At 42.7% G+C, this 27,957-nt stretch overlaps 1 protein-coding gene across 1 annotated transcript in view; it reads right to left on the reverse strand.

The window, feature by feature from the left end:
• mroh1 (maestro heat-like repeat family member 1) overlaps positions 1 to 27,957 on the reverse strand; it is a 79,335-nt gene that overhangs the window by 11,039 nt on the left and 40,339 nt on the right. The window contains exons 21-38 of the mRNA XM_083645721.1: positions 27,490 to 27,612; positions 26,983 to 27,129; positions 23,571 to 23,597; positions 20,671 to 20,793; positions 20,390 to 20,469; positions 18,589 to 18,730; positions 18,249 to 18,344; positions 17,211 to 17,315; positions 16,700 to 16,835; positions 16,411 to 16,523; positions 14,044 to 14,196; positions 10,517 to 10,573; positions 10,100 to 10,197; positions 9,617 to 9,779; positions 4,962 to 5,131; positions 4,689 to 4,826; positions 4,151 to 4,265; positions 2,731 to 2,877 (exon numbers count right to left, since the gene is read on the reverse strand). Of these exons, the coding sequence (XP_083501847.1) occupies positions 2,731 to 2,877; positions 4,151 to 4,265; positions 4,689 to 4,826; positions 4,962 to 5,131; positions 9,617 to 9,779; positions 10,100 to 10,197; positions 10,517 to 10,573; positions 14,044 to 14,196; positions 16,411 to 16,523; positions 16,700 to 16,835; positions 17,211 to 17,315; positions 18,249 to 18,344; positions 18,589 to 18,730; positions 20,390 to 20,469; positions 20,671 to 20,793; positions 23,571 to 23,597; positions 26,983 to 27,129; positions 27,490 to 27,612 (2,133 nt within the window). The remainder of the gene's footprint in view (positions 1 to 2,730; positions 2,878 to 4,150; positions 4,266 to 4,688; positions 4,827 to 4,961; positions 5,132 to 9,616; positions 9,780 to 10,099; positions 10,198 to 10,516; positions 10,574 to 14,043; positions 14,197 to 16,410; positions 16,524 to 16,699; positions 16,836 to 17,210; positions 17,316 to 18,248; positions 18,345 to 18,588; positions 18,731 to 20,389; positions 20,470 to 20,670; positions 20,794 to 23,570; positions 23,598 to 26,982; positions 27,130 to 27,489; positions 27,613 to 27,957) is intronic.

A 27,957-nucleotide genomic window follows, 5' to 3' on the forward strand; every position in this document is an offset into this window, starting at 1 on the left:
TATGTGTGAACAGATTTTCGTGGCTCATGCGCGCTCCCGCGAGCCTCCTCCTAGACGGAGGGAAGTGTAGCCCCAGCTGTAGTGGCAGGAGCGGACTGTGCCCCCCCCCCCCCCCCCCCCACCAGAGCTCCGTGAAGTAGCCAGCTCAGTGAGTGCATGAGGACAGAGACAAGAAAGCCGGCGTGACAGATTATTATTATATAAATAGTCGATGTGAATGAGCGAGCAAAAAAAACATCATGCCGTCTCAGTGTTTCCAAATTAAGCTCAAACCTGCTCCGTGTGCGACAGCCAACATGTTGCTGGATTGCTGGATTGAAAGGCTCATGGCTCTGATCTGATTTCATGTCTGCTTCGCACAGCACACACATTTAATAAGCATTTTTGGACGCAAGGGTTGTCCCGCTTCCCAGTATTGGACATCGCTAGGTAGGGTATCTGGATCTGGTTGCGTTCATGCACACAGCGTTTGTTTACACAGCGTTTGTGAAGATTCAATGGCAGAACCGCAAATTCCAAGTAGCGTCAAGTCAGGCAGTATAAAACGAAAACTTCCGGGTATAACCTTCGCAATAATGGCAATTAAATAAAGTAAATGCACGTGTAATGTTTTTTTGTTTGTGTTTCGAAAGATACAGAACGGAGATAAACTGGAAGAATATCTGCTCCCTTCGAAAAGTCAATTTTAACCCGTAGTGAGTCGACCATTCAGATTTTTTGTTACTAAGTAATACAACATTTATTTTATTTTGAAGGTAAAAACGTCTAGCTTCCTGTATTCTGTATAATTCTAGTAGGTTTGATGCATTTTAGGACTGAACATAGCAAAGACCTGTTTTGTTTGTAGTGCTTGCGACTCGAGGAAATTGATGCATCTGGGCGTGAGTTGTAGGGTTGTTTAATTACTTACTAACGTTATGCGCAAACGATTATATGCCGTGAACGTTAGGCAGTTATCGCCCATTATGTATTTTTAGTTTTCACAACTCCCCATTGTGTGGTCATGCCGAAATTCCCCCACCCACGCCCCGCCCCGCCCCGCCCCCTCTCTACTTTACAAACTCTGCGGAGGTGCTACTCATGTGAGAATGCAACATGCCTCATGTGTGAAAGGGTACACTTCACGTATCATCCGGGGCAGGCTCAGTGGGGAGCAACCCTCACCTGATCCGGAGTTCATGTGTGAAAATAGCTATAGTTATCAGGCTAAGGGGCCCTTTACACGAGGACAGTTTCTGGAAGAAATGACACAATAGCGTTTCCTTCACACCTTTTCCTTCACACCTTCTCCCTGTTTACATGAGCGCTGTTGAATTTTTAAAACGCCGTAATGTACATGCCAGGTCGCTAGGTGGCACCTTATTCTTTGCCCATACAAGGACGCTTCTGCATGACGTCATTTCGTAATCGTCTTTCCGGTTTTAAACACGGAAGTAGAGTACGCCTACCGTAGTCATTTAGACTTGCCAAAAAGCTGTTTTCAAGCACAAAAAAAACCCAAACTGTTTTAAAGTTTTAATATTTGTCGGGTGAGAACGTAACATACTATATGTGAGCAGTTTATCAGAATAACGCCTATTGGAAATCTTTAACGAGCAGCGAGGACCGGCAGCGCTGACTGTTCTGACACCGGTCTGACTAGCTATCTGTCAAACCCTACTGTAGGCTACTGGCAGTGAGAAAACACTGTCGACATGCTTTTGTAACGTTAAACGTTTAAATGCCGACCGGGTACAGCCATCGGCTCCTCGCAGCAGTGACGTTATGAACATGTAACTGAAGTTGGCCGCAGTGTAGCTTAATTCTGAATGTTGCCAAACTTCATTCATACTGACGTTTTATTTTGAAAATGGTTGCCAACTCGTGCACGGCTATGGCGTAATCGCATGTGCAGGCACGTCAGAGCTCCTGAAATGTGCCGTCTCAAGCGATTACATGGCGCGCTCAGCGGGAAGCGTCACCAAGAATTTCACTCTGGAGGGTGGTTTCAAAATGTGTCGTTTCCTAAGCCCAAATTCGCCGTCACCGTCTAAAAGGGAGGCACTAAATATAATAATATATATAATAAAATAATTCCCCGTCACCATAGGAAACCGTCCTCGTGTAAAGTGCCCCTAAGACATAGTACCTTGTCAGGGGATCCAAAATAAATAAGTTCAAAGAATTCTCCAATAGCTAACATGCATAGTAGAGTGAGTCTATTCGTGCATTCCTTTATAACTGGGAACTGGTAATCTTACGACTTCAAAGGTCATGCATGAGCTGGGACGGTGACGTCACCAGAGCTGGTATTTCCCATTCCAAACTCGTAGGAGCCTCAGCCTGCCCCGACCTCAAAATCCAAGATGGCTGCGCCGCGCAACAACAGTAGTTATGATCATAGTAATGTTGTTTAGCACTTCTGTTTTGTTTGTGTCTCATTACATCAGCTGTACACACAGCACTGCCTAACTTCTATCTACTGTGTGGACATGTTGCTGCACTGTTCTGTTGTATGCGCAAAATGCCACGAAATGCCATGTTATCAACTGTTATTGCTAACAATGGCTAGCCTGGCTAGCGACTGGATCTGACCAATGAACAGTGAACTTCCCAGCTCAAGTTTTCTGCAAATGGAACGCTAACAAAACGGATGTGACGTCATTTAGCCTCCACATGCCAGTTATTTTGCGATAAAGGAACGCAGCATACGTGTCGGACTGTCGGCCTACATGTGCGTGTGTGTAGTACCTTTTCAGGTGATCCCACAGCTATGTTGCCCAGCCCCCGCACAGCCAACATGCGGACGGTGCAGCAGGGATCTGATATCCTCTCCATCATGTTGTTCATTAACACATCCATCAACATCAACTCTGTTACCACATGGTGGTTTAAGAGCTACACACACACACACACACACACACACACACACACACACACACACACACACACACACACACACACACACACACACATTAACATCAACTCTGTTACCACATGGTGGTTTAAGAGCTAGATGCAGTGAGCAACAGAGAGGAAGATACCAAACATGTCATGTTATTCAGTGTCCATCCATCTGCGCCTAACCCTGTCACCACATAGCCGTGGCTAGATACACTACACATACACATGCACGCACACGCGCACACACACACACACACACACACACACACACACACGCATATACACACACACACACATCAAATTAAACAAACACACCACTCATGCATTTGAAAAATTGGAGCCAGCAGAAATAAATCACCAATGTTCTTGACTGTGATTGATAACACTGTCTCCTTTGCCTAGAACAGTGATACTCAAGTTGTGGCCCGCGATGGAATTGCAAAAATAAATAAATAAATTTTACAGTGCACCTGAACGCAACATGCAAGATACCCGCTGAATAAGTGTCCAAATGTTCATGTCATTCTGGCCAATACTCCACTTCTGTTATAGCATTTCAGTCTGGAATATGGAATATCTTTCAATAATCTATGATTTAGCTGCTAAATTGTCAAATACCGCCGTCTGCTCGCTACCCAGGCACTCGGGCAGTGGTGGCCCAATGGTTAGAGAAGCGAGCTTGTGACCGGAAGGTCGTCGGTTCAATCCCCGGGACCGGCAGGATAAATCTGGGTGGGGAAAGTGAAAAGGCAGCGCTTGCCCCTCCCTCATTACCACCACTGAGGTGCCCTTGAGCAAGGCCCTTAACCCCAACTGCTCCAGTGGAGCTGATCAGTGGCCAGCAGATTAGACTGTGGTTGTACTGGTCAGCTTCCAGGTATGAATGTGTGTGTGAATGTGAACAGGGCACTCCTGAAAAAGAGAGCATTGCTCTCAGTGAGACTCCCCCTGTATAAATAAAGGTAAAAAAACAAAAAACAAAAAACAAAACAAAAAAACAAATCCGCTACAGAAAAATGTATATTGTTTATTTATTAACTGGCCCCTGGCCTTTTATCATTTCACGAAAGTGGCCCCCGGGCAAAGCAAGTTGAGCATCCCTGGCCTAGAACATGTTTCCTGACACATTTGTGTTCAATTCTCAAAATCAGAGCAATCAATGAAACACAGGCCCCGCAATCTCTGACTTTCTAAGACAGAAACAAGTGAAATAATAGACATGATGACATGATTGATGGTGTATGCTGCTTGTGAGTGTGAGGATCACCTCAGAGAAGAAAGCGGTGACGGTGATTCTCTGGCATTCATAAATGTTGTTCAAACAGGGACACATGCACTCCACAATGGATGGCAACCTGGGACCAGCATGCTTAGCCATCGCTCTGTAGGAGAAAAGGTGTCACACACACTCTTTATAGTGAGGGGATTCATTATTAGGAACAGTTGGTTCTTGCACGAAACACATTGACAAGTTGAATATTAATTTCATCAATTAAATCCACTTCAATTATGAGAGAGACAGATAAAGATTAGAAGAGGGCGATTTTTTTTAAGCCTTGAGACAACTCTAAGGCAGGTGTTTGTAATAATTTGTACACTTTCTTGTCAAAGCTACAGTACTTACATGCAAACTTATCAACAGCTATGTACCGTTTTGTACCTCTGACAAATGAGAGCTAAAAAGTTGCTTTAATGTAATCAGTTTGGTATATTTAAATAAAGAATCAATTAATAAGAGGAATCAAATGTCCTGCTGGAATCCTGAAGGGATCAAGCTGAACCTGATCAGTTGAGTATGTGTGTACCTTGCCAGTAGTGTAACACCAGCAGTGTGAGTCTTTTGTTCCTTCATGGCGTCCCAGGCGTTATCCTGCTCCAGTTTTTTTACCACCTCATCTAACTGGGCCCGTACTAACAAGACACGCAACGTGTCAGCTGCTACCCTGCAACACACAGGAAAAACAAAGGAGTAGGCCATTAGCCCACATACAGTAGATGCACCTGTAATTAGACTGCACCTGAACCATGAAACTACATAAGTCACAGACATGTTACTAGACATTAAGAAAGATACCCACCCTGCTACATGGAGAGAGATAGTGTGTTTAGTGTTGCTGTCCCTCGGCGCCAAGACCCCAACACTGGCTCCCAGTCTGATCGTGAGACAGGAGAAGAGCTGAGGGAACAGACTGATGGCTGGCTCCTGAGACTGACCGTTTAACAACAGCTCTTTGAGACCACATGTCATCTGGAAGGACAGACCGCGCGTGTGAGCGCAGACACACACACACACACACACACACACACACACACACACACACACACACACACACACACACACACACACACACACGTGAGTATCTACTATCTACTTTGGGAGGAACAGGGACAGAGCATCCCTTCTTCTTTCATTTGTTTAGTATGGAGCTGCTGCTGCCCAGGACAGGAACCAGCTGAACAGTGGTATGCATTAGAGGACAGGAACCAGCTGAACAGTGGTATGCATTAGAGGACAGGAACCAGCTGAACAGTGGTATGCATTAGAGGACAGGAGCTAGCTGAACAGTGGTATGCATTAGAGGACAGGAGCTAGCTGAACAGTGGTATGCATTAGAGGACAGGAGCTAGCTGAACAGTGGTATGCATTAGAGGACAGGAGCTAGCTGAACAGTGGTATGCATTAGAGGACAGGAGCTAGCTGAACAGTGGTATGCATTAGAGGACAGGAGCTAGCTGAACAGTGGTATGCATTAGAGGACAGGAACCAGCTGAACAGTGGTATGCATTAGAGGACAGGAACCAGCTGAACAGTGGTATGCATTAGAGGACAGGAGCTAGCTGAACAGTGGTATGCATTAGAGGACAGGAGCTAGCTGAACAGTGGTATGCATTAGAGGACAGGAACCAGCTGAACAGTGGTATGCATTAGAGGACAGGAGCTAGCTGAACAGTGGTATGCATTAGAGGACAGGAGCTAGCTGAACAGTGGTATGCATTAGAGGACAGGAGCTAGCTGAACAGTGGTATGCATTAGAGGACAGGAGCTAGCTGAACAGTGGTATGCATTAGAGGACAGGAGCTAGCTGAACAGTGGTATGCATTAGAGGACAGGAACCAGCTGAACAGTGGTATGCATTAGAGGACAGGAACCAGCTGAACAGTGGTATGCATTAGAGGACAGGAACCAGCTGAACAGTGGTATGCATTAGAGGACAGGAGCTAGCTGAACAGTGGTATGCATTAGAGGACAGGAACCAGCTGAACAGTGGTATGCATTAGAGGACAGGAGCTAGCTGAACAGTGGTATGCATTAGAGGACAGGAGCCAGCTGAACAGTGGTATGCATTAGAGGACAGGAGCTAGCTGAACAGTGGTATGCATTAGAGGACAGGAGCCAGCTGAACAGTGGTATGCATTAGAGGACAGGAGCTAGCTGAACAGTGGTATGCATTAGAGGACAGGAGCTAGCTGAACAGTGGTATGCATTAGAGGACAGGAACCAGCTGAACAGTGGTATGCATTAGAGGACAGGAACCAGCTGAACAGTGGTATGCATTAGAGGACAGGAGCTAGCTGAACAGTGGTATGCATTAGAGGACAGGAGCTAGCTGAACAGTGGTATGCATTAGAGGACAGGAGCTAGCTGAACAGTGGTATGCATTAGAGGACAGGAGCTAGCTGAACAGTGGTATGCATTAGAGGACAGGAGCTAGCTGAACAGTGGTATGCATTAGAGGACAGGAGTTAGCTGAACAGTGGTATGCATTAGAGGACAGGAACCAGCTGAACAGTGGTATGCATTAGAGGACAGGAACCAGCTGAACAGTGGTATGCATTAGAGGACAGGAACCAGCTGAACAGTGGTATGCATTAGAGGACAGGAGCTAGCTGAACAGTGGTATGCATTAGAGGACAGGAGCTAGCTGAACAGTGGTATGCATTAGAGGACAGGAACCAGCTGAACAGTGGTATGCATTAGAGGACAGGAGCTAGCTGAACAGTGGTATGCATTAGAGGACAGGAGCTAGCTGAACAGTGGTATGCATTAGAGGACAGGAGCTAGCTGAACAGTGGTATGCATTAGAGGACAGGAACCAGCTGAACAGTGGTATGCATTAGAGGACAGGAACCAGCTGAACAGTGGTATGCATTAGAGGACAGGAACCAGCTGAACAGTGGTATGCATTAGAGGACAGGAGCTAGCTGAACAGTGGTATGCATTAGAGGACAGGAACCAGCTGAACAGTGGTATGCATTAGAGGACAGGAGCTAGCTGAACAGTGGTATGCATTAGAGGACAGGAGCTAGCTGAACAGTGGTATGCATTAGAGGACAGGAGCTAGCTGAACAGTGGTATGCATTAGAGGACAGGAACCAGCTGAACAGTGGTATGCATTAGAGGGGTGCAATGGGACGGGACCAAACGCAAATCTCGTGGGAGCGGGCGGTAAAGGGCGGTCAAAAAATAAACAGCACGTCCCACAATTTCAGTATCTCCTCGTTTACTGCATCGACATAAATAAAGATGGACGCCACATGAGGTCCCGTTCAGTGAAGCCGCTGCATGTTAGATCGCCGCTCTGGCGGTTGTAGCCAGTATAGGTCACAAGGCCCGCCTGCCCCATGTTAGTGGATGGGAAAATCACAACTGAAATAATCACAGTATACGTCAGATAATTTTTTTCCAAAGGTGGTTTGTATCATTTTAGATAGTCATTATCATGCTAATGCCTGTGCAAGTGGTCATTTCTCTTTTCAGTTTGTTTTTAAGTAGTTATTTGACATATTAAAAGGGATAAAAATGGATGATTGACAGCTGTGGCAGCCAGTCTCAAGCCGTCATTGGCTGGACAGGCTCTTCACATTATAGACTAGATTATAATTATTTTAGAGTAACTCTTTAGGACCATGCTGACGTAGCTGACTCTTTTAGAGTAACTCTTTAGGACCATGCTGACCTAGCTGACTCTTTTAGAGTAACTCTTTAGGACCATGCTGACCTAGCTAATTATTTTAGAGTAACTCTTTAGGACCATGCTGACCTAGCTAATTATTTTAGAGTAACTCTTTAGGACCATGCTGACCTACCTAATTATTTTAGAGTAACTATTTAGGACCATGCTGACGTAGCTCACTCTTTTAGAGTAACTATTTAGGACCATGCTGACCTAGCTAATTATTTTAGAGTAACTCTTTAGGACCATGCTGACCTAGCTAATTATTTTAGAGTAACTCTTTAGGACCATGCTGACCTAGCTGTCTCTTTTAGAGTAACTCTTTAGGACCACGCTGACCTAGCTAATTCTTATAGAGTAACTCTTTAAGACCATGCTGACCTAGCTAATTCTTATAGAGTAACTCTTTAAGACCATGCTGACCTAGCTGACTCTTTTAGAGTAACTCTTTAGGACCACGCTGACCTAGCTAATTCTTATAGAGTAACTCTTTAAGACCATGCTGACCTAGCTAATTCTTATAGAGTAACTCTTTAAGACCATGCTGACCTAGCTAATTCTTATAGAGTAACTCTTTAGGACCATGCTGACCTAGCTAATTCTTATAGAGTAACTCTTTAGGACCATGCTGACCTAGCTGACTCTTTGAGAGTAACTCTTTAGGACCACGCTGACCTAGCTAATTTTTATAGAGTAACTCTTTAGGACCATGCTGACCTAGCTAATTCTTATAAAGTAACTCTTTAGGACCATGCTGACCTAGCTAATTCTTATAGAGTAACTCTTTAGGACCATGCTGACCTAGCTGACTCTTTGAGAGTAACTCTTTAGGACCACGCTGACCTAGCTAATTTTTATAGAGTAACTCTTTAGGACCATGCTGACCTAGCTAATTTTTATAGAGTAACTCTTTAGGACCATGCTGACCTAGCTGACTCTTTGAGAGTAACTATTTAGGACCACGCTGACCTAGCTAATTTTTATAGAGTAACTCTTTAGGACCATGCTGACCTAGCTGACTCTTTTAGAGTAACTATTTAGGACCACGCTGACCTAGCTAATTTTTATAGAGTAACTCTTTAGGACCACGCTGACCTAGCTAATTTTTATAGAGTAACTCTTTAGGACCATGCTGACCTAGCTAATTCTTATAGAGTAACTCTTTAGGACCATGCTGACCTAGCTAATTCTTATAGAGTAACTCTTTAGGACCATGCTGACCTAGCTAATTCTTATAGAGTAACTATTTAGGACCATGCTGACCTAGCTAATTCTTATAGAGTAACTCTTTAGGACCATGCTGACCTAGCTGACTCTTTTAGAGTAACTATTTAGGACCACGCTGACCTAGCTAATTTTTATAGAGTAACTCTTTAGGACCACGCTGACCTAGCTAATTTTTATAGAGTAACTCTTTAGGACCATGCTGACCTAGCTAATTCTTATAGAGTAACTCTTTAGGACCATGCTGACCTAGCTAATTCTTATAGAGTAACTCTTTAGGACCATGCTGACCTAGCTAATTCTTATAGAGTAACTCTTTAGGACATGACCCAATACTCCATGGCATCGTCTACATACAGTAGGGAAGTGCACTTCGTGAATGCCCATTTGCCAACTTCACACTTTACCTGCCACTTTAGAAACTCTTCACCATTTGTAAATTTGATTTCATATTTGTATCAGTACAGATGTGTTTGTCTGGATATAATCTTAAAACTAGAACTAAATATCTAAAATATCTAAAACGTAGACAGTGATGTGTGTGTGTAACTTACAGCCAGTGGCTGATTGGTGGCCACCTTTGTTCCAGCCCTCATCATTGACTCCTGCTTGTCTATGTAGGGTGCCATAATGACCAACTTCTCCATCACCATCTCCATGATCTCCTTGGCTATGATGGGGTCTGCTCCCAGGGCCAACCACATCTCACTGGTCCAACTGGAGGGAGAGAGCAAGAATTTATGGTGTAGTATATTTGATCAAAAAACGATGCTTCTCTATCTTTGGTCTAATAGATGTGAGTAATTGATACATTTTTATGGACAATGTGTGCATCTACAGTACTTAAAGGATGGCTTTACCGATAATCAACCCACTTTGTATCATATATCATCTTGGTAATATAAGCACATGGGCAGTGTTTAACTTACCAGTTCCTAATGCTTATATTACCGAGATTATTAATGATACAAAATGAGTTGATTATTGGTAAAGCCATCCTTTAAATATGTTAATGTTATACATGGTCCTGTGTATACCTGTCATATGGGAGAGGTTGGTTGACCAGTGTATTAATGACAGTCTGTAGATGTTGCGTAGCCAAGATTAGAACCGTCTGTCCCACCGCCACTCTCACCTAAACACATGAAGACAAATGAATTATTTTAGTGTGAATAATCAATGAATGACAAACAATCAAGTTAAGCCACATTATACAGCAAACCATTGCAAAATCAGCTCAAGGGTGAATCAAGTCTGATATGGTGGGAGTGATAGGATTACCGGTAGATGTAAAACAGAGGTCATTTGTAATTAAAAAATAAGAAGAACATAATTTAAAAATAACAGGCATCAGAATGCATTCATTGGCCAATAAGAATGGAGTATTTAATAAAGCCATGCAATAATGAATAACAATCATGTTAGAGTGTTAGTATATTCATGTCTATTCCGACCTGCTCCTCTGTGATGTTCTGCAGACGGAGGTGGAGCACCTCCAGCATCTCTGGGACCTAACACACCACACACACACACACCCCACACACACACACACACACACACACACACACACACACACACTTAAATTATTTATTTATGTCCACATAAATACAGAGTACAAAGGACATAAACACTAATAATGCAGTCAGATGCTGGGAGACAGTTAGTTACAAAAGTGCCTAGTTGGCAACCACAATAATGCGTACAAAAAAAGGGTGATGGCAGTGGCAAATTGACAAATACAGTTCTACTGTAATACAAGATATTGGTTAGTATCCACTTCAAGGATACAAAAGGCATCGCCTTCTCCATATTGAGTGGCTACCAATAATAGCAGAGACTGAGCAATACCTTGCTAGCTGTTTGGCACTTCTCTTAGGTAGTCCAGCCATCTGGAGGCCTCTCACAACCAGTTTGTGAACATGACCCAGGCTACCAAATATGAAAACTAAAAGTTTACAACTGTAGCCCAGCTGTGAAATGGTCTGCTTCAGCTCTTGATACTTTAACATCTTGGTCAGAAAGGCTTCCTCTAGGCTGTGGTCAAAGGTACAGCCAACCTCTAGGAAGAAGACCTCTCTGAGATTTTCATTGACCACACACACACACACACACACACACACACACACACACACACAAAATACCCCCAACCACCCCATGACACACAAAGGCACAATCAAACAAACAGAAAAGCATTGTGTGTTATCCAATAGAAAATGTGTCTATTCAGTGGAACATTAGAGCCCTTTTGTGTGTCATTTACAGTCCTTTGCCTGTTAATCGTACTGTATGTCTGGAAAATCCTCAAATTAAGGCTGACAGTCTCTGCTGTGGTCATTTAATGTCGCGTTCCAATTTGCACTGGGAACTGGTAATTTCCCAGTTCACAGACGGGATTCGGAAACGCCCCCCTGTGAGGTCATCTGAACTGGAATTTCCTACTTCGAAAGAAGTAAATCAGTTGTACACACAGTACTGTCTAACTTCTATCTGTGGACATGTTGCTACGGTGTTTGTATACGCAAAATACCACGTTATGTGTTGTTATCAGAGGAATATCTATGTTAAGAAGATGCTCCTCTTTCCTGACTCCAAGCACCACTCTGCAGGTCATACAGGCCTTGGTATTGTCTCATCTGGACTACTGTCCTGCAATCTGGTCCAATGCAGCAAACAAAGAGCTGCACAAGCTCCAGTTAGTGCAGAATAGAGCAGCACGTCTCGCCCTCAGCTGTTCAATGAGAGAAAGTGTTAATAAAATGCACGCAGATCTTTCCTGGCTGAAGGTGGAAGACAGATTGACATGCAGTCTCCTGGTCTTGTTCAGAAATATGTGTGTTTTAAAACAACCATATTGCCTGTACTCAAAGATAACCTTTTCTAAGGAGGACAGACATGATCATGAAACAAGACAAGCGAGAATGGGTCATGTTACAATGCCTCAACCTAGAACCAATGCAATGAAAAAAACGGTTATGTATAGAGCTATCTCCCTTTGGAATAGTTTTCCATGCTTGATTACTCAAGCAACAAGTAAAGTAAGTTTTAAAAAGAAACTAAAGAGGTTATTCTTGGGTACAGGCCTGCAAAATAAATAGATAAATGGTTTTATTTAAATATGTTTGAAATGTTCTGTTGTACTGTAATGGTGGTTTTTGTGCTTTTTTAGGGAGGGGGGGTGGGGGGTTTGGGGGGGGTAGACGATTACTGTAAATGTATTAATGTATGCTTATATGTGAAAGCATGAGTATACTTTTATGTTTTTAAGGTGGACCCCAGGAAGAGTAGCTGTGACCTCGGTAACAGCTAATGGGGATCCAAATAAACAAATAAAAATATCAACCAAGTGACCAAGTCACTTCGGTCCAAGACTCAAGTAAGTCCCAAGTCATTTGGTCCAAGTCTCAAGCAAGTCCCAAGTCATTTTGTTTTGGGAAAGTCAAGTCAAGTCACAGGTTTTGTCAAGTCAAGTCGAGTCCTTAGTTAAGGCAAGTCAAGTCCAACATCAAGTCACTTTTTCCCCCCATGCCCAAGATAACTGCAGTCTTACCTTGACAGATGCAGTATTAAAACATGGTATTAATACTTGTCTAATAGTGATATTATTGGTCAATTTACAGTAGCCTATCTAACCTGTTAAAAAATTAATTGAATTTGTATTATAATCATTGCTATTCAGTGAAATAAATGTAATCATACAAAAGTCAAATAACTTTATAAACGCTTATTTATTTCAATAACTAAAAATCATAATCCTCCGCGTCCGTTTTAAACAGTGAAATACTGACAGCCAGACTAAAATGTAATCAAACAAAAACAAATAGCTTAAACAATCAAAACATAATGTAAAAAATATTAAATAAACATTTCCTCTCAATCACTGTTAAACAGTGAAACACTGACAGCGACTACATCAAACTTTCTTAGATTCTGCCCCTGTCCTGTCTGCCCAGTGCTGCCAACTCTTTTCCAAGCAAAGTCACTATTGGTTGCTCAGAAAGTCACCAGAAAACAAAGAAAAACACGCGTCAGGGTAGTTGTAATAATCATTGACTATCGTTGTAATATTAAGTACTGACTCCACCCGCCTGGGCCAGATAGGGGAGAAGCGCTGTGTCTGTGTTGGTCAGACAGGCAGAGACAAGGAGAGCGACAGAGAAAACCCACACCTACACCAATTCATGGGCAAAATCTGTTGCAATTCACCTGGATTCAATTAATTAACATTGCTTCCCATACTCAGATTTGTCGCTAGTCGCTTTTGAGAAATAAAGTGGCCAGGGGGGTCTGAAAAATAACTAAATGTAGCCACAAAGTAGCCAAGTTGGCAACACTGCGTCTGCCTCGGCAGAATAACTCAGCTGTGTGCAATCAGTGAGGAGTGTGATTGACAGCCAGTCATCCAATCACAACAATGTCATAAGGAGGAGCATGACTGAATGACAATTTGTCATTGGATGACTCAGTCATGCTCCTCCTTATGGCATTGTCGTGATTGGATGACTGGCTGTCAGTCACGCTCCAATGAAATGTTTTCTAATGCCGTTCCAGCTGCACTCGCAATGCACTCTGCATGACGCTACCGGACAGACAGAGACAGTTGACAATGTTACGTTATTATTTCATTGTTTACTTTAAACTTTAAACTTACAAACACAAACAAGCCATCCAAGTCATCACCTCTCAAGTCAAGTCTCGAGTCTTTAACTTCCAAGTCCAAGTAAGTCTCAAGTCATTTATGGTTTTGTCAAGTCAAGTCATCAAAAAAGGGACTCGAGTCCAAGTCACCAAGTCTCAAGTGGCCATCTCTGTTATCAACTGTTATTGCTAACAAGGCTGGCTAGAGCTAACCCTGGCTGGTTTTACGACTTTTTTTTGTGGAATGCAACTCGGATGTGACGTCATTCCTAGCTGGGACTTCCAAGTTCCGAGGCAAATGGAATGCACAACAGAACACCTTATGGCGCGTGTGCGTGCATCTTACCAGTTCTTGTAGTCCAGCTCCTCTGGTCTTCAGCAGAGTGTTGAGTATGACAGAGGAAGCTCTGCAGCAGTTGGTCTGACTGTCGACCAGGCCTTCAAACAACATGAACACCAGCGTCGTCAACTGCTGCTGGGGCAGACGCTTACTTATCACCTTTGTAACACACACAGAAGAAGACGCTGTTGTTACACACATAGAGGAGCACAGCCAGAGACAAAAACCTACATACAGATACATGGACACAGGAATACACAAGCCCCTTTTACACAGCCTGTGAAAGCCGCAATCGTTGCGGCATCGTTACGCCTCGCCTCCTGTTTAAAAGTCACAAGGACAGAACCAGTCATTTTGTTACGCCTTTGGTTCCGGCAGTAGAGGTAGTATCAGCCCCGAATCCACGTCTGTTTAAAAGGGTAACAAATCCATAACTCTGTGTAAAAGTGGCTACAGATAAAGACCCACACTGCACACATGTCCACCTCTTCTGAAAATCTTGAAAAAGTAGTTATCCCAGTTCACTGACTGATTTCTTTTGTCAGGTGCTTTACTCATACAGTGCATCAATTGCAGCATAGGTTATTGGCTTGAACAATTAGTTACATGCAAATCTGTAGAGTAGTAGAATTAAGTAGAATCAACCCATAAGAGAAAACCTAGAGTCAGCTACAGGCTTTATGGATTCTGTTGTATAGGTTATTGCCTTGCCTATTATCTTGGCACTCACAAACTTACAATAAATGCATGTAGGATACATCTCATCCTGCACAAAGTTGAGCAGGGTAAAAGCATAACAAAATATAGCCTCAAGCGGCAATGGTAGGGGTTCAAGCCTTGTGCAAATTGAACACCTAATAGTCCTTGAGGCAAATTTGTATAGCACGTTCGGGTGAACATGTGGAAGAAAGTTGCTTTAAAATTGGAGAAACAGCCTGGGAGTTACAAACGGGTGTGAAATTACGGCATATTTTGTGTTAGGCCTCGCCCACTTTTTACGTCTGTGGCGCCCCCTTTTGGACAAATCGCGAAATAGCCTGTCAGAAATGCCATTCCAGATGAGGCTGAGAAGTTTGCAACCGATTAGGCGAATGGACTTGATTTACCGCTATTACATGCTTACAGCATAGACCCCGCCCACTTTCACCAATGATGACAAAACTTCTGATTTTGACTAGGACATCCTCCTTGATATATCTGCCAAGTTTCACGATCATTGGACAAACAGGTGCAGAGTTATGGCCTTTTGTGTGTTAGGCCACGGCCATTTCTTGGGTTTTCCGGTGCCCCCTTTTGGTCGAATTGCACAAGATTTGACAGACATGGTCAGTGATGACCTTCGAAGATCTCCAGCAAGTTTCGTGAAGATTCCTTAATCGGTAATGAAGTTATGACAATTTAGCTGAGATGCCAAGCCCTCTCACAACTTTAACGATTAATATCTCCGAAACGAAAGTAGATTTCAAAAATCCAAAAATCAGGATGGTAGAGCTTGCTCCATAGATGCTTCCTGGCGATTTCGGTCGAAAACGGTCTAGGAGGAGATGTCGAAAATGTGTTTTCCAAACTTTTCAAAATATCTCAAAAAGTTTCCAGAGGGACCTTAAAGGAACACTCCGCCCATTTTCAACCAGATTTGTATCATTAGAACATCAGTAGTATATCAGAAAACTGTAAACTGTTTTGAAGTCTGTCATTTAATTTGACAGTTATTGAGTGTTAAAGTGTGGACACTAACTCAAATGAATAACTCATTAACTCAAATCAACTCTCAATAACTGTCAAACTAGATGAATGCCTTCAAAACCGTCATCTAGTTTGACAGTTATTGAGAGTTGATTTGAGTTAATGAGTTATTAATTTGAGTTAGTGTGGACCAGTGATGTCACTGGTCCACACTTTAACACTCAATAACTGTCAAATTAAATGACAGACTTCAAAACAGTTGACAGTTTTCTGATATACTACTGATGTTCTAATGATACAAAGCTGGTTGAAAATGGGCAGAGTGTTCCTTTAAGGGTCCTTGAGGCAAATTTGTAGAGCAGGTTCACCTGAACATCTGGAAAAAAAAGTTTGAAAATCGGACAAACGGCGTGGAAGTTATGGCCTTTAACGTAAAACCTTTAATTATAGCGCCACCTTCAGGCCGATTCAAAAAACCTTTCTGGAGCAGAAATTAGCACCCAATATCTGTCTTTGTGCCACATTTCAGGTCTCTACCATTTACCAACTCACGGGAATTTGCGTCAAGGCAGATGAACAACGACAAAAAGGACAACAAGAATAAACCAGCACAAAAACAATAGGGTTTCAGCCCCTTCCGGGCTTGAACCCCTAATAAAAGTTCAAGTTATAGACAGCTGAGTCTACCTTGGTGAGGTCAGAGCAGGTCTTGTAGAGAACGGAATGATCAGGGTTTTCTAGTCTGTCCCGTAGCAGCAGCAAACTCTCCACACCGTCATCCTTATAATCTAGGGAGAAACCTGTACACGTGTATTAAAAAAAAAACATATAAAGGTGGTCAAAACAGCAGGCTTCACAAAAACAAATCCGTAGCTACTGAATGTATGGTACTTTTAAAAATATGTTCCAAAGTTCTTCATTGGAAAATATCATGCTTGTATGTGTGTGCGTGTGTGTGTGTGTTGTGCGTGCGTGCCTTCATATCGTAGCTGTATATAAAGCAGTGTGTAGATACAGTCGATAGCTGCAGTGCGTACAGCAGGGTGAGGGTCGGAGCACCGAGGAGAAAGTCGGCCCAGCAGAGCTCCAAGGTTGTGGAAAGACACCATGTTCTGGAAACAGATGCATAGAAGCACAGAGTTACAGAGAAGGATACATGGAGGATGAAGGATACGTGCACTCCCGCCATTTTGCCTCCAATTACTAGTCCAACTGCAAACCAATTAGCTTCACACAGCCTATTCAGCTAATTGGCTAGCGTTTTCTACAATAAAAAAATATATAAATTACAAGCATTTTACAGTCTGTTGACAGCAGAGTCAGACAAATATTTTACAGCTGACATTGTGATAAAAATGCAGAGGAATACATGCATGTGTAACGTATGTTAGTGTGTGTACTGTATGTGTGTGCGTGTGTGTGTGTGTGTGTGTGTGTGTGTGTGTGTGTGTGTGTGTGTGTGCGCACATGCGTGCGTGTGTGCGTACCTTAACAGTCAGGTTATCCAGGTAGTAAGCCAGTATGTGAGCAGTGGTGCAGACAGCTTTCTCTCTCTCATGGTCCAGTCCTGAGCTCAACCACGACTCAATGTGCTGCACACGACAGGAACGCACATCATGTTAGACAACACAGCACTATCAGATTATAGAGAGAAAAGAGACTTGGATGGAACCACATTAGAAGAACTGTAGGTCAACAGACATTAACATTCTTTGCCTTCAAAAATCAATGAGAAAGGAGAACTTATATTTTCACATTTTCAGTGTTAGTTCTATTTACATATTGTTTGCACTGAGATAAACTATCAGTTACCTTCTGGGAAGGTTAGGTTTTGTAAGAGCTCATATTTGTTGATAATGGTTCACCTATGGCATTTTCTCTAACCCCAGGAAGACTAGCGACCACAATGTGTGGAAGCTAATGGGCATCCAAATAAAGAATAAAGAATAAAGCTGACAAATGTCACCATTTATGTACAAATTATTAATCAACCAGCTACTGAAAGGATGGCTTTACCGGTAATCAACCCACTTTGTATCATTAATAATCTCTGTAATATAAGCACACGGGCAGTGTTTACCTCTCTCTCCGTTTTCCTCACAGAGATCTCCTATTTCCTCCTCTGGCAAAGCGCTCCGTTGTGACGCGTTTTACGTCACAACGGAGCTGCGGAAGTTCTGCTGGAGACGTGGAATCTGCTCAGAGGGCAGCTGTTATTGTTTATTTTTATTTTTTAAGTATGCCCACATCCAATGCATGGAGAGCCTTAACAAGCCTTAATGACTTGCAGCTGGAGGGGGCGGAGTTTCTGCAGGCAGCAGCAGGAGCATTTTTCTCCGTGAGGTAAACAGAGAGAGAAGGTAAAACACTGCCCATGTGTTATATTACCGAGATTATATACCGTATGATACAAAGTGGATTGATTACCTTTAACAATGTACAAGCAGAATACGTTTAGATGAGATTCACGAGAATAATACAATGATACAAATATGAGCTGGTTAGGCTAGAACCTCAGGCCTCACCTTGAAGACACTCTGCAGGCCGTCAGGTGTGGGATCCCTGGCCAGGACACTCTTCAGCAGGTCCTGCAGTGCACTCAACGTGTCCTTGTTTAAAGCCTGAACACATATCCCAGGACATTTTAGTTTGAGCACAGGATCATGTTTGGAAAGTCACAGAATGTCTCATGAGGTGCATGTGCTTGTGTGTGTCTCTACACAAGGTGGAACCCTGCTAATGACACGCACAACATCACAATGAGTGAAGTACAATTGCCAGAAAACAACTTGTTAAAGCTGCAAGCTGGTTAGTGGTTATGTTAGAAGCATGGGCAAGTGTGTACATCTGTCTCTCATTTTTCACCTCTCTCTGCTTGGGGTCCAGTATCTCCTCGTCTTTAGTTTTCTCTGGAGTGTGTGTCTCAGCTGGTAGAGAGAACACACTGTTCACACAAACCTTCAGCAAGTCAAAGCTCTCATTCTCACTCAGCACAGGGTCCAAGGGGCTGAAGCACTAAAGGTCAAGGGTAAAACACTGCAGAATGGCAGAAACTCAAGTACAGCATTGCATGGATGCTATAGATTTCTATTGAGGGTGTGTGACATTTTGAGTCGGAAGGAATTTTTTTTGTGTCCAGTCTGTTTGTTTGTTAGCAAGCCATCTCAAAAGCTAACTAACAGATTTTGTTGAAATGTTGTGGTCCACATTATGGACAGATAGCCTTTGGCCAAGCATCAATTAATTAGATTTTAGTGACGATACAGATCTGGGATTTCTGTCATTAGACAATTATTACTTTTTAGTCATAACTGTTATGCTGTGTTCATGTGCTGGTGTGAAGGTCCGACATCTGGAACTCTGCTAAACAGCATGTCATTCATATGCTATTGTCTGGGAAAAACCAAAACCGGAAGACAGACGCTAAACAAAAACCGTTACGGAAGCTGCAAGTTGGAGAAGTAGTTTTCCATTCTACCAAGTGCCTTCTACCTGTCATTTAAAGTACACCAAAGGAAATGACTTCGATACATATTTTAATCCATTCAAGTTAATTGGAAGTAGTATCCTGTTATAAAGTACTATTCTCTACTCGGCTACCCACGATTTCAAGCTGATACAAATATCAACAGTCAGACCCACCCTACATTTCCCTAGAAGATGCTAAGAAACTGACTAATGCTTTTGTATTTTCACAATTAGACTCCTGCAATGCACTTTATACTGGCCTACCAAAAAAAAACATTGATCGGCTGCAACCAGTATTAGCATCCCTGCTAGCTACCTGTAACGTTGAGGATAGCTTTCAAAATTATTTTATTTGTATTAATTTTTTTTAATAGTTTAGCACCTTCGTATCTTTCAGACTGCCTGTTGGAGTATGTTCCAAACCGCTCACTCAGATCACAGAACGCTTGCCTGCTACATGTAAATGTGCTAAAAATAGACAGGAAGAAGCATGGTGATGCAGCTTTCACCACCTATGCAACGAGAATTTGGAACATGCTCCCACTACATATTAGACAAGAAACCTCTGTTGAAAGTTTTAAGAAACAGTTCAAAATGCATTTTTATGGCCTTGCTTTTAATTAATTTACCCGTATTTAATTATTTTATTTTGTTATATCTCTTTTATCATTTTTATCATTTTTATTTTATTTTACTTATTCTTATCGCTCTTATGGAATTATTATCCAAGTTGTTTTATTGCAGTATTTTCTCTTTTATCGCCCTATTATTTTATATATTTTTTCCTATGATCTCACTCTTATTTTTTTTATAATGTCTTCTGTAAAGCAGTTTGAGCTGCATTTTATATTATGAAAGGTGCTATATAAATAAAGTTTATTTATTATTATTATTATCATTATCATCATTATTATCATCATCATCATCATCATCATCATCCATTTTAATATTGTCATTATCCTCTAGAAACCATGACCCTCTACAAAATAATTCAGGAATTCAGAGAATCTATTTGATTTCATCATGCACCCACAATGTCTGACATTTCTGCAATGCTTTGTATCAGTCCTGCCTTGGTCCAATGATCATGAAACATTTTCTACATGTGGGGAAAGGGTCAGCTCATAGTCATCCTCAATCAACAGCAACAGTGGAGATCTAAGGCTTTAGTAATGGAATTGTTTTGAGTGAAGGATACATCAGGTTGGCACAGGTGGTCATCACTAGATGGCGTACTGGAGTCCTCATTGCATCAGCTGGCTCTGCCTTGATAAAATCCTGAGCAGACACAACAGTAGAGAGGAATCAACCATTTCTTAGATAACATCAATGTTAAAATACTGATAGTAGCAGATCACAATTGTTTGTTTACAGAATTATTTGTTTGCTTGTTTGTTTTTAAAAAGGAACAAGGTGTAGCGAGGTTCACCATGTGAACTAACTGAAGCAAAACCCATGATGTGTCCTCGTACTACTGACCAGCATCACGGCAATCAGCTCCTGTTTGCGAGAGAAGATGTAGCCTTGTCTCTTCACACACTCACTGATGGCTTTGCCTATGAGCCCAACACTCTGGATCAAACTCAACTTCATGGTCAGGTCCTGGAGCAGGGCAGGGCAACACACACACACACACACACACACACGTAGGCAGATGGAAGACGGCGAGAGGACAGAGAGGAGGGGAAGAAAAAGAAAGGACGTGCACAGATCCACAGATTCAGGTCAAGAGGACAAGTCCGCTAAATACCGTATGGTGCAAATATAGGATAATTGCATTTTCCAAATCAGCAGGATTGCAAAGTAGTACGGCGATAACCAAGCATTTTACAGCCCTTTGTGCAGATGCAAAACTACGGACAGTTGAGCAAAAACAATACACAATCATTCCAGCAATATCAAATTAAATGAATTATTCAATCAATCAATCAATCAATCAATCAATCAATCAATCAATCAATCAATCAATCAATCAATCAATCAATCAGTCCAATCAATCCAGCAGTGAGTTTATAGATTGATCCTCCATGCCTTTGGATGGAGAGAAGTCTGTAGAGTTGTGTGATTTGAGAAGATCATTCAACAGTAAACCACCTGCAGGCTCTGATCTAAGAAGCGACAGATCACATTGCGGCCCGGAGACGTCAAGGTGCTGTTAGGATTAATAGCAAGAGATTACAAAAGCCTTTTCACACCAAGGGTGATCCGTTGGTCAAAAGCATGAGAGAGCAATCAGCCATAAAAGATGACTGGGTTATTTAAAGAGTGAGATCTAGTGGGCACAGTCATAAAAACAAAACAAAAAAACTTGAATTCTCTGTAACAGCTCACAGTCCTGCCAAACTCATTGTGTGATGTATATAAGTGCTGACATGTTAAAACTGCAAAGTCAAGGTGCATTGGTGTGAAACTGCTTTATATATATAGAGTTGACCCAAAAATGTGATCCTGCAAAGGAAATTTAAGCCACTTCCCATTTCCACCTCTTTAAAAAAAGACTGAGCAACTGTAGGGAACCTGTCAATGGCAGGTGATACATTTTCTCGTGGGGTGGATCATTCAAGACATTTTGCAAATACTTTGCATCTTTGTTGGTTTAAAACACTATTTGTTTTTGTTTTCTATATATAACTACTTGAATATTCCCTTATTAAAGTCCCTGGAAACCAAAATCCACAAAAACCTTCTAACTATTAAATTTAGGGTCTTATGTGAGTAATTGTGTGCCTCGGAAAGTAGGAGACATTAGTTTCAACCCAAACCCCCAAAATCGCCACTTTTCTACAAGGTCTGGATTTCCACTTCCTCATTGAAGAGAGCGGTGCGCGTGGTGCTAAAATGAATGATCTTATCACGTCATAAGATTTAATCGAATCACACACACGCATGCACGCACGCACGCGCGCGCGCACACACACACACACACACACACACACAGTACACGATTTTTAAAACACGATTTCGACGGACAAGCCCGTCTGGCTTGTCCTTTCCTCCGGGGGGCAGGCCAGGAGCAGTAGTCGCTTTCTCGTACAGCGCCCGGGGACCAACTTCGGATGTTGTCGTCACTGGTCGGATGACGATGACGATCTGATCTTCTGCATGTTTTTAATGGGGGGGTTATGTACGGAGGAACCCCCTGGGGGGAGCACGGGGAGAACATGCAAACTCCACACAGACAGAAAGGCCCTTACGACGAGATACCCCACCTGGGCAGTGGGCACTGAAGATATGGGGGGGAACACAACCACAGCGCCCACAGTGTCCCAGGCGAGAATCGAACACAGGACCCTCTGACTGTGAGGCGACAGCTCTACCACTGAGCTGTGCACTCGCAGCGGCAGAGTCTCTCTTCCTCTGTCAGTATGTGCCGAGCAACGAGCGAACACACACACACACACACACACACACACACACACACACACTCCATCTCTCTTTCCTTCTCTCTCTCTCTCTCTCGGAGGAGACCTGCAGTCCTGCACGCACACACCCGGGACACGCCCACACAGTCAGCGGGAGAAAAGACAGTCTAAAATCGAATTGATTCTCATGACTTTTGTCATGACTGTCAAACCTAAATTTATATACTTTGCGACGTTCATCATCATTCAAATTTGGCTGGTGGCTTATTAACATAGGTTCCTGTGATGTGATGAACTCAAAATGCTAAATAATAAAAAAATATTTCTGGTTTCCAGGGACTTTAAATATATTCAAAGGCTTTAATGTCATTGAGCTTTGTGCCATTAGGCCTGGACAGCTGTACAGTATCACTGGCTTTACATCACATTAATGGGTCAAAGTTGAAGCTGTATTTCACTCAGGTAGAACATTTTCACTCTTTACAATTCCACAGTGCTTCAGGAGGAGCATGTCCACATCTAGCAGAAGCTGCTCTGGGGTCTACAGGTATGATCACTACCAGCATAGGAACCACATTAGAGACCTGGGTCGGTCCACTTTTGACTATAGGTCCCTAGAGGGGCCAATGTTGGCGGTGGAGCATTCATGAATGCCTACAAAGGTATGTGCAATGAAATCTTGAGGTGCTCTACCATAGTGAAATATTATATTAAAGAGATACTGGCAAGTAATGATTAGAGAGTGAGTAGGAAGTTGCTGTATGTTTATCAAGCTCTTCCCTGATTTTAGTGAGTATCTCTCCGTAAGAGAGTAAGAAAGGGAGAAATACAAAAAAGAGAGAGCATGAGAGTTGAGAAAGAGAGATAGGAAGAAAAGTAGTAAGGGATTTTTTTTTTAAATAAAACAAGACGACGAGATAGTTGTGAGAATAGTAAGAAAAATAGCAAGAGAGGAAGGGGGGGATAAAGAAAGAAAACACAGAGCAAAACAGAGATATAGCCCTTGCGTTCCTGTACCTTGGTCTCTACTTTAATCCCCAGAACCTGTATGAAATAGAGGTGATAGGATTGTCAGTCCACATACCTAGACAACCAACAAAGGTCTCCTGTGAGTCAGTCCACATACCTAGACAACCAACAAAGGTCTCCTGTGAGTCAGTCCACATACCTAGACAACCAACAAAGGTCTCCTGTGAGTCAGTCCACATACCTAGACAACCAACAAAGGTCTCCTGTGAGTCAGTCCACATACCTAGACAACCAACAAAGGTATCCTGTGAGTCAGTCCACATACCTAGACAACCAACAAAGGTCTCCTGTGAGTCAGTCCACATACCTAGACAACCAACAAAGGTCTCCTGTGAGTCAGTCCACATACCTAGACAACCAACAAAGGTCTCCTGTGAGTCAGTCCACATACCTAGACAACCAACAAAGGTCTCCTGTGAGTCAGTCCACATACCTAGACAACCAACAAAGGTCTCCTGTGAGTCAGTCCACATACCTAGACAACCAACAAAGGTCTCCTGTGAGTCAGTCCACATACCTAGACAACCAACAAAGGTCTCCTGTGAGTCAGTCCACATACCTAGACAACCAACAAAGGTCTCCTGTAAGTCAGTCCACATACCTAGACAACCAACAAAGGTCTCCTGTGAGTCAGTCCACATACCTAGACAACCAACAAAGGTCTCCTGTGAGCTTGTGTCAGTCCACATACCTAGACAACCAACAAAGGTCTCCTGTGAGTCAGTCCACATACCTAGACAACCAACAAAGGTCTCCTGTGAGTCAGTCCACATACCTAGACAACCAACAAAGGTCTCCTGTGAGTCAGTCCACATACCTAGACAACCAACAAAGGTCTCCTGTGAGTCAGTCCACATACCTAGACAACCAACAAAGGTCTCCTGTGAGTCAGTCCACATACCTAGACAACCAACAAAGGTCTCCTGTGAGCTTGTGTCAGTCCACATACCTAGACAACCAACAAAGGTCTCCTGTGAGCTTGTGTCAGTCCACATACCTAGACAACCAACAAAGGTCTCCTGTGAGCTTGTGTCAGTCCACATACCTAGACAACCAACAAAGGTCTCCTGTGAGTCAGTCCACATACCTAGACAACCAATAAAGGTCTCCTGTGAGTCAGTCCACATACCTAGACAACCAACAAAGGTCTCCTGTGAGCTTGTGTCAGTCCACATACCTAGACAACCAACAAAGGTCTCCTGTGAGCTTGTGTCAGTCCACATACCTAGACAACCAACAAAGGTCTCCTGTGAGCTTGTGTCAGTCCACATACCTAGACAACCAACAAAGGTCTCCTGTGAGCTTGTGTCAGTCCACATACCTAGACAACCAACAAAGGTCTCCTGTGAGTCAGTCCACATACCTAGACAACCAACAAAGGTCTCCTGTGAGTCAGTCCACATACCTAGACAACCAACAAAGGTCTCCTGTGAGCTTGTGTCAGTCCACATACCTAGACAACCAACAAAGGTCTCCTGTGAGCTTGTGTCAGTCCACATACCTAGACAACCAACAAAGGTCTCCTGTGAGCTTGTGTCAGTCCACATACCTAGACAACCAACAAAGGTCTCCTGTGAGTCAGTCCACATACCTAGACAACCAACAAAGGTCTCCTGTGAGTCAGTCCACATACCTAGACAACCAACAAAGGTCTCCTGTGAGTCAGTCCACATACCTAGACAACCAACAAAGGTCTCCTGTGAGCTTGTGTCAGTCCACATACCTAGACAACCAACAAAGGTCTCCTGTGAGTCAGTCCACATACCTAGACAACCAACAAAGGTCTCCTGTGAGTCAGTCCACATACCTAGACAACCAACAAAGGTCTCCTGTGAGCTTGTCAGTTCACATACCTAGACAACCAACAAAGGTCTCCTGTGAGCTTGTGTAAGTCCACATACCTAGACAACCAACAAAGGTCTCCTGTGAGTCAGTCCACATACCTAGACAACCAACAACGGTCTCCTGTGAGTCAGTCCACATACCTAGACAACCAACAAAGGTCTCCTGTGAGTCAGTCCACATACCTAGACAACCAACAAAGGTCTCCTGTGAGCTTGTCAGTCCACATACCTAGACAACCAACAAAGGTCTCCTGTGAGCTTGTGTCAGTCCACATACCTAGACAACCAACAAAGGTCTCCTGTAAGTCAGTCCACATACCTAGACAACCAACAAAGGTCTCCTGTGAGTCAGTCCACATACCTAGACAACCAACAAAGGTCTCCTGTGAGTCAGTCCACATACCTAGACAACCAACAAAGGTCTCCTGTGAGTCAGTCCACATACCTAGACAACCAACAAAGGTCTCCTGTGAGTCAGTCCACATACCTAGACAACCAACAAAGGTCTCCTGTGAGCTTGCGACATTCTATTATATTGGTCTCTCCAGGAATGTGATTTTATATTTTATTCTTTTCTGATAATAATAAGATAATGCAGCAAATTAACTTGCAATGTGAAAAACATAATGGGATTTTTTTTTCCAACAATCACAGAAAAAGTTCTGCAGATTAAATACTGTAAATGCTTGCCCATGCTGTCTCTTGGTTGGTTGACTCCACAATTATGACATTAGGTTTATTCAATAATCAGTGTATGTGATACGTGTATGGCTATAGAATAGATAGACCAATACTTTCCCATGTAAAGTAGCCAGTAGCAGGCTAATGTTACGCAATAATTTAATCTAATTTAGTTAATTTGGTAATGAATGCTGTCACAGACTCAGAAAGTACAAGATGGATGGATGCCGACTGCTCATGTCCAAGAAGAAAATAGTCCAATAAAAATTAGTCAGACTCGTCAGAATTTGTTTCGCATCATAAGCGGTCATGTTCCACATTATGTCACATGACACACAACATCAAGTGAATACTGTACATCCATTTTCTTCACATAATATGCATAAAATCCATATTGCCTCTTCCTTGCACAAGATGGTAAAACTGGACCTGCCCAGTTAAGCTACAGCACAAGTGCCTCCGCTTGCACATAAAATTGTCTGATCACTTCAGGGATAAAGAAATGTTTGAACAACATTCTACAATAAGGGGTACTGTAGTAAAGACTACATCCAATATCGCTACCAGTATTTCTCCCTCCTTCTTCTTCATCATTATTATTATTATCATGATCACTATATCCAGACAGACCGATCATGCCCTGTGAGCTCACACAGTCAACTACTGTACATAGGTTTATGTTAGCCAGGGGTATCTCTCAAATTTCCTTGATAAGCCTAGAAATTCAACTAGTTGTGGATCTCACCATCCTAGGATTCATGCAAAAATCCCACTTCCCAGACAGGAATTCACATCTTAAACAACAAAGCCCCTACAGACATGTGATCCCTTCCAACATCACTTGTGTATTTACATTACTTTAATATTTAAGTTACCTTTGTATTGAAGTGTTTACTGATGCAGCGAAGGATGTCTTGGTCTATGCGGTTCAGAATCTTTTCTGGGGGTGCGTTCAGAGCCACCTGGCCATAACACAAGATGAGTGTGCTCTTCACTTTCTCTACCTCAACATCATTGCGCTCCTGGAAAAGACAGACAGAAAATGAAGGAAAGAAATACCAAGGGAAGTGAAGGAGAGAAAAAAAAACAAGAAAATGCATAAGGTAGAGGCTGAAAAATAAGTCAACAGTCACCAAAGATCGAATTACCAATTGACGTCCCAAATATTTCAAATCACAAAACAGTGTTCATTCACATTTGCATGTGCAGATGTTGAAAGGGGGAGGGGGGGGGATGGTTTCTACTATGAAACAAATATACTGTAGCAAGCATCAGCCCTGCACTTTGGGCGACATTAACATTAACAGTATCACATGCAGATGCAAGGAAGTCAGGTGATATGTCATCAAATCTTCTTGTGACATGTAAACTGTTCTTTGTACTTTGAGCAGGTTGAAGATGCTTGGGGACTTCTTGAAGGCGTCTGACTTGCCAAACTCGTCCAGTTTGGCCAGAGTTCCCTCCAGGTGGCTGTTGGCACACAGCCCGATGCCCATGGCCACTCCCTGATAGATGCAGACAGAGGCCAAAGGTTAGACCCTAACCCTCCTAAACGTCAGATCCTAAGCCTAAACACTCAGACGGCACAGTGGCTCAGTGGTTAGCACTGTCACAGCAAGAAGGTCATGGGTTTGAATCTCGACCCGGTTCCTTTCTGTGTGGAGTTTGCATGTTCACCCCATGTTTGCATGGGTTTCCTCCGGGTGCTCTGGTTTCCTCCCACAGTCCAAAGATATGCTGTGTTTGAGTAGTATTGTAATGTATATAAATCTAGTAAAAAGTGTAGAACGTATATACAGTATGTATGTATGTAACCTATGTTGTGTAGATATATGATGTAACATAAGTAT

Source organism: Poromitra crassiceps (assembly GCF_964638095.1).
Source record: "Poromitra crassiceps genome assembly, chromosome: 1".
Lineage (NCBI taxonomy): Eukaryota > Metazoa > Chordata > Actinopteri > Beryciformes > Melamphaidae > Poromitra > Poromitra crassiceps.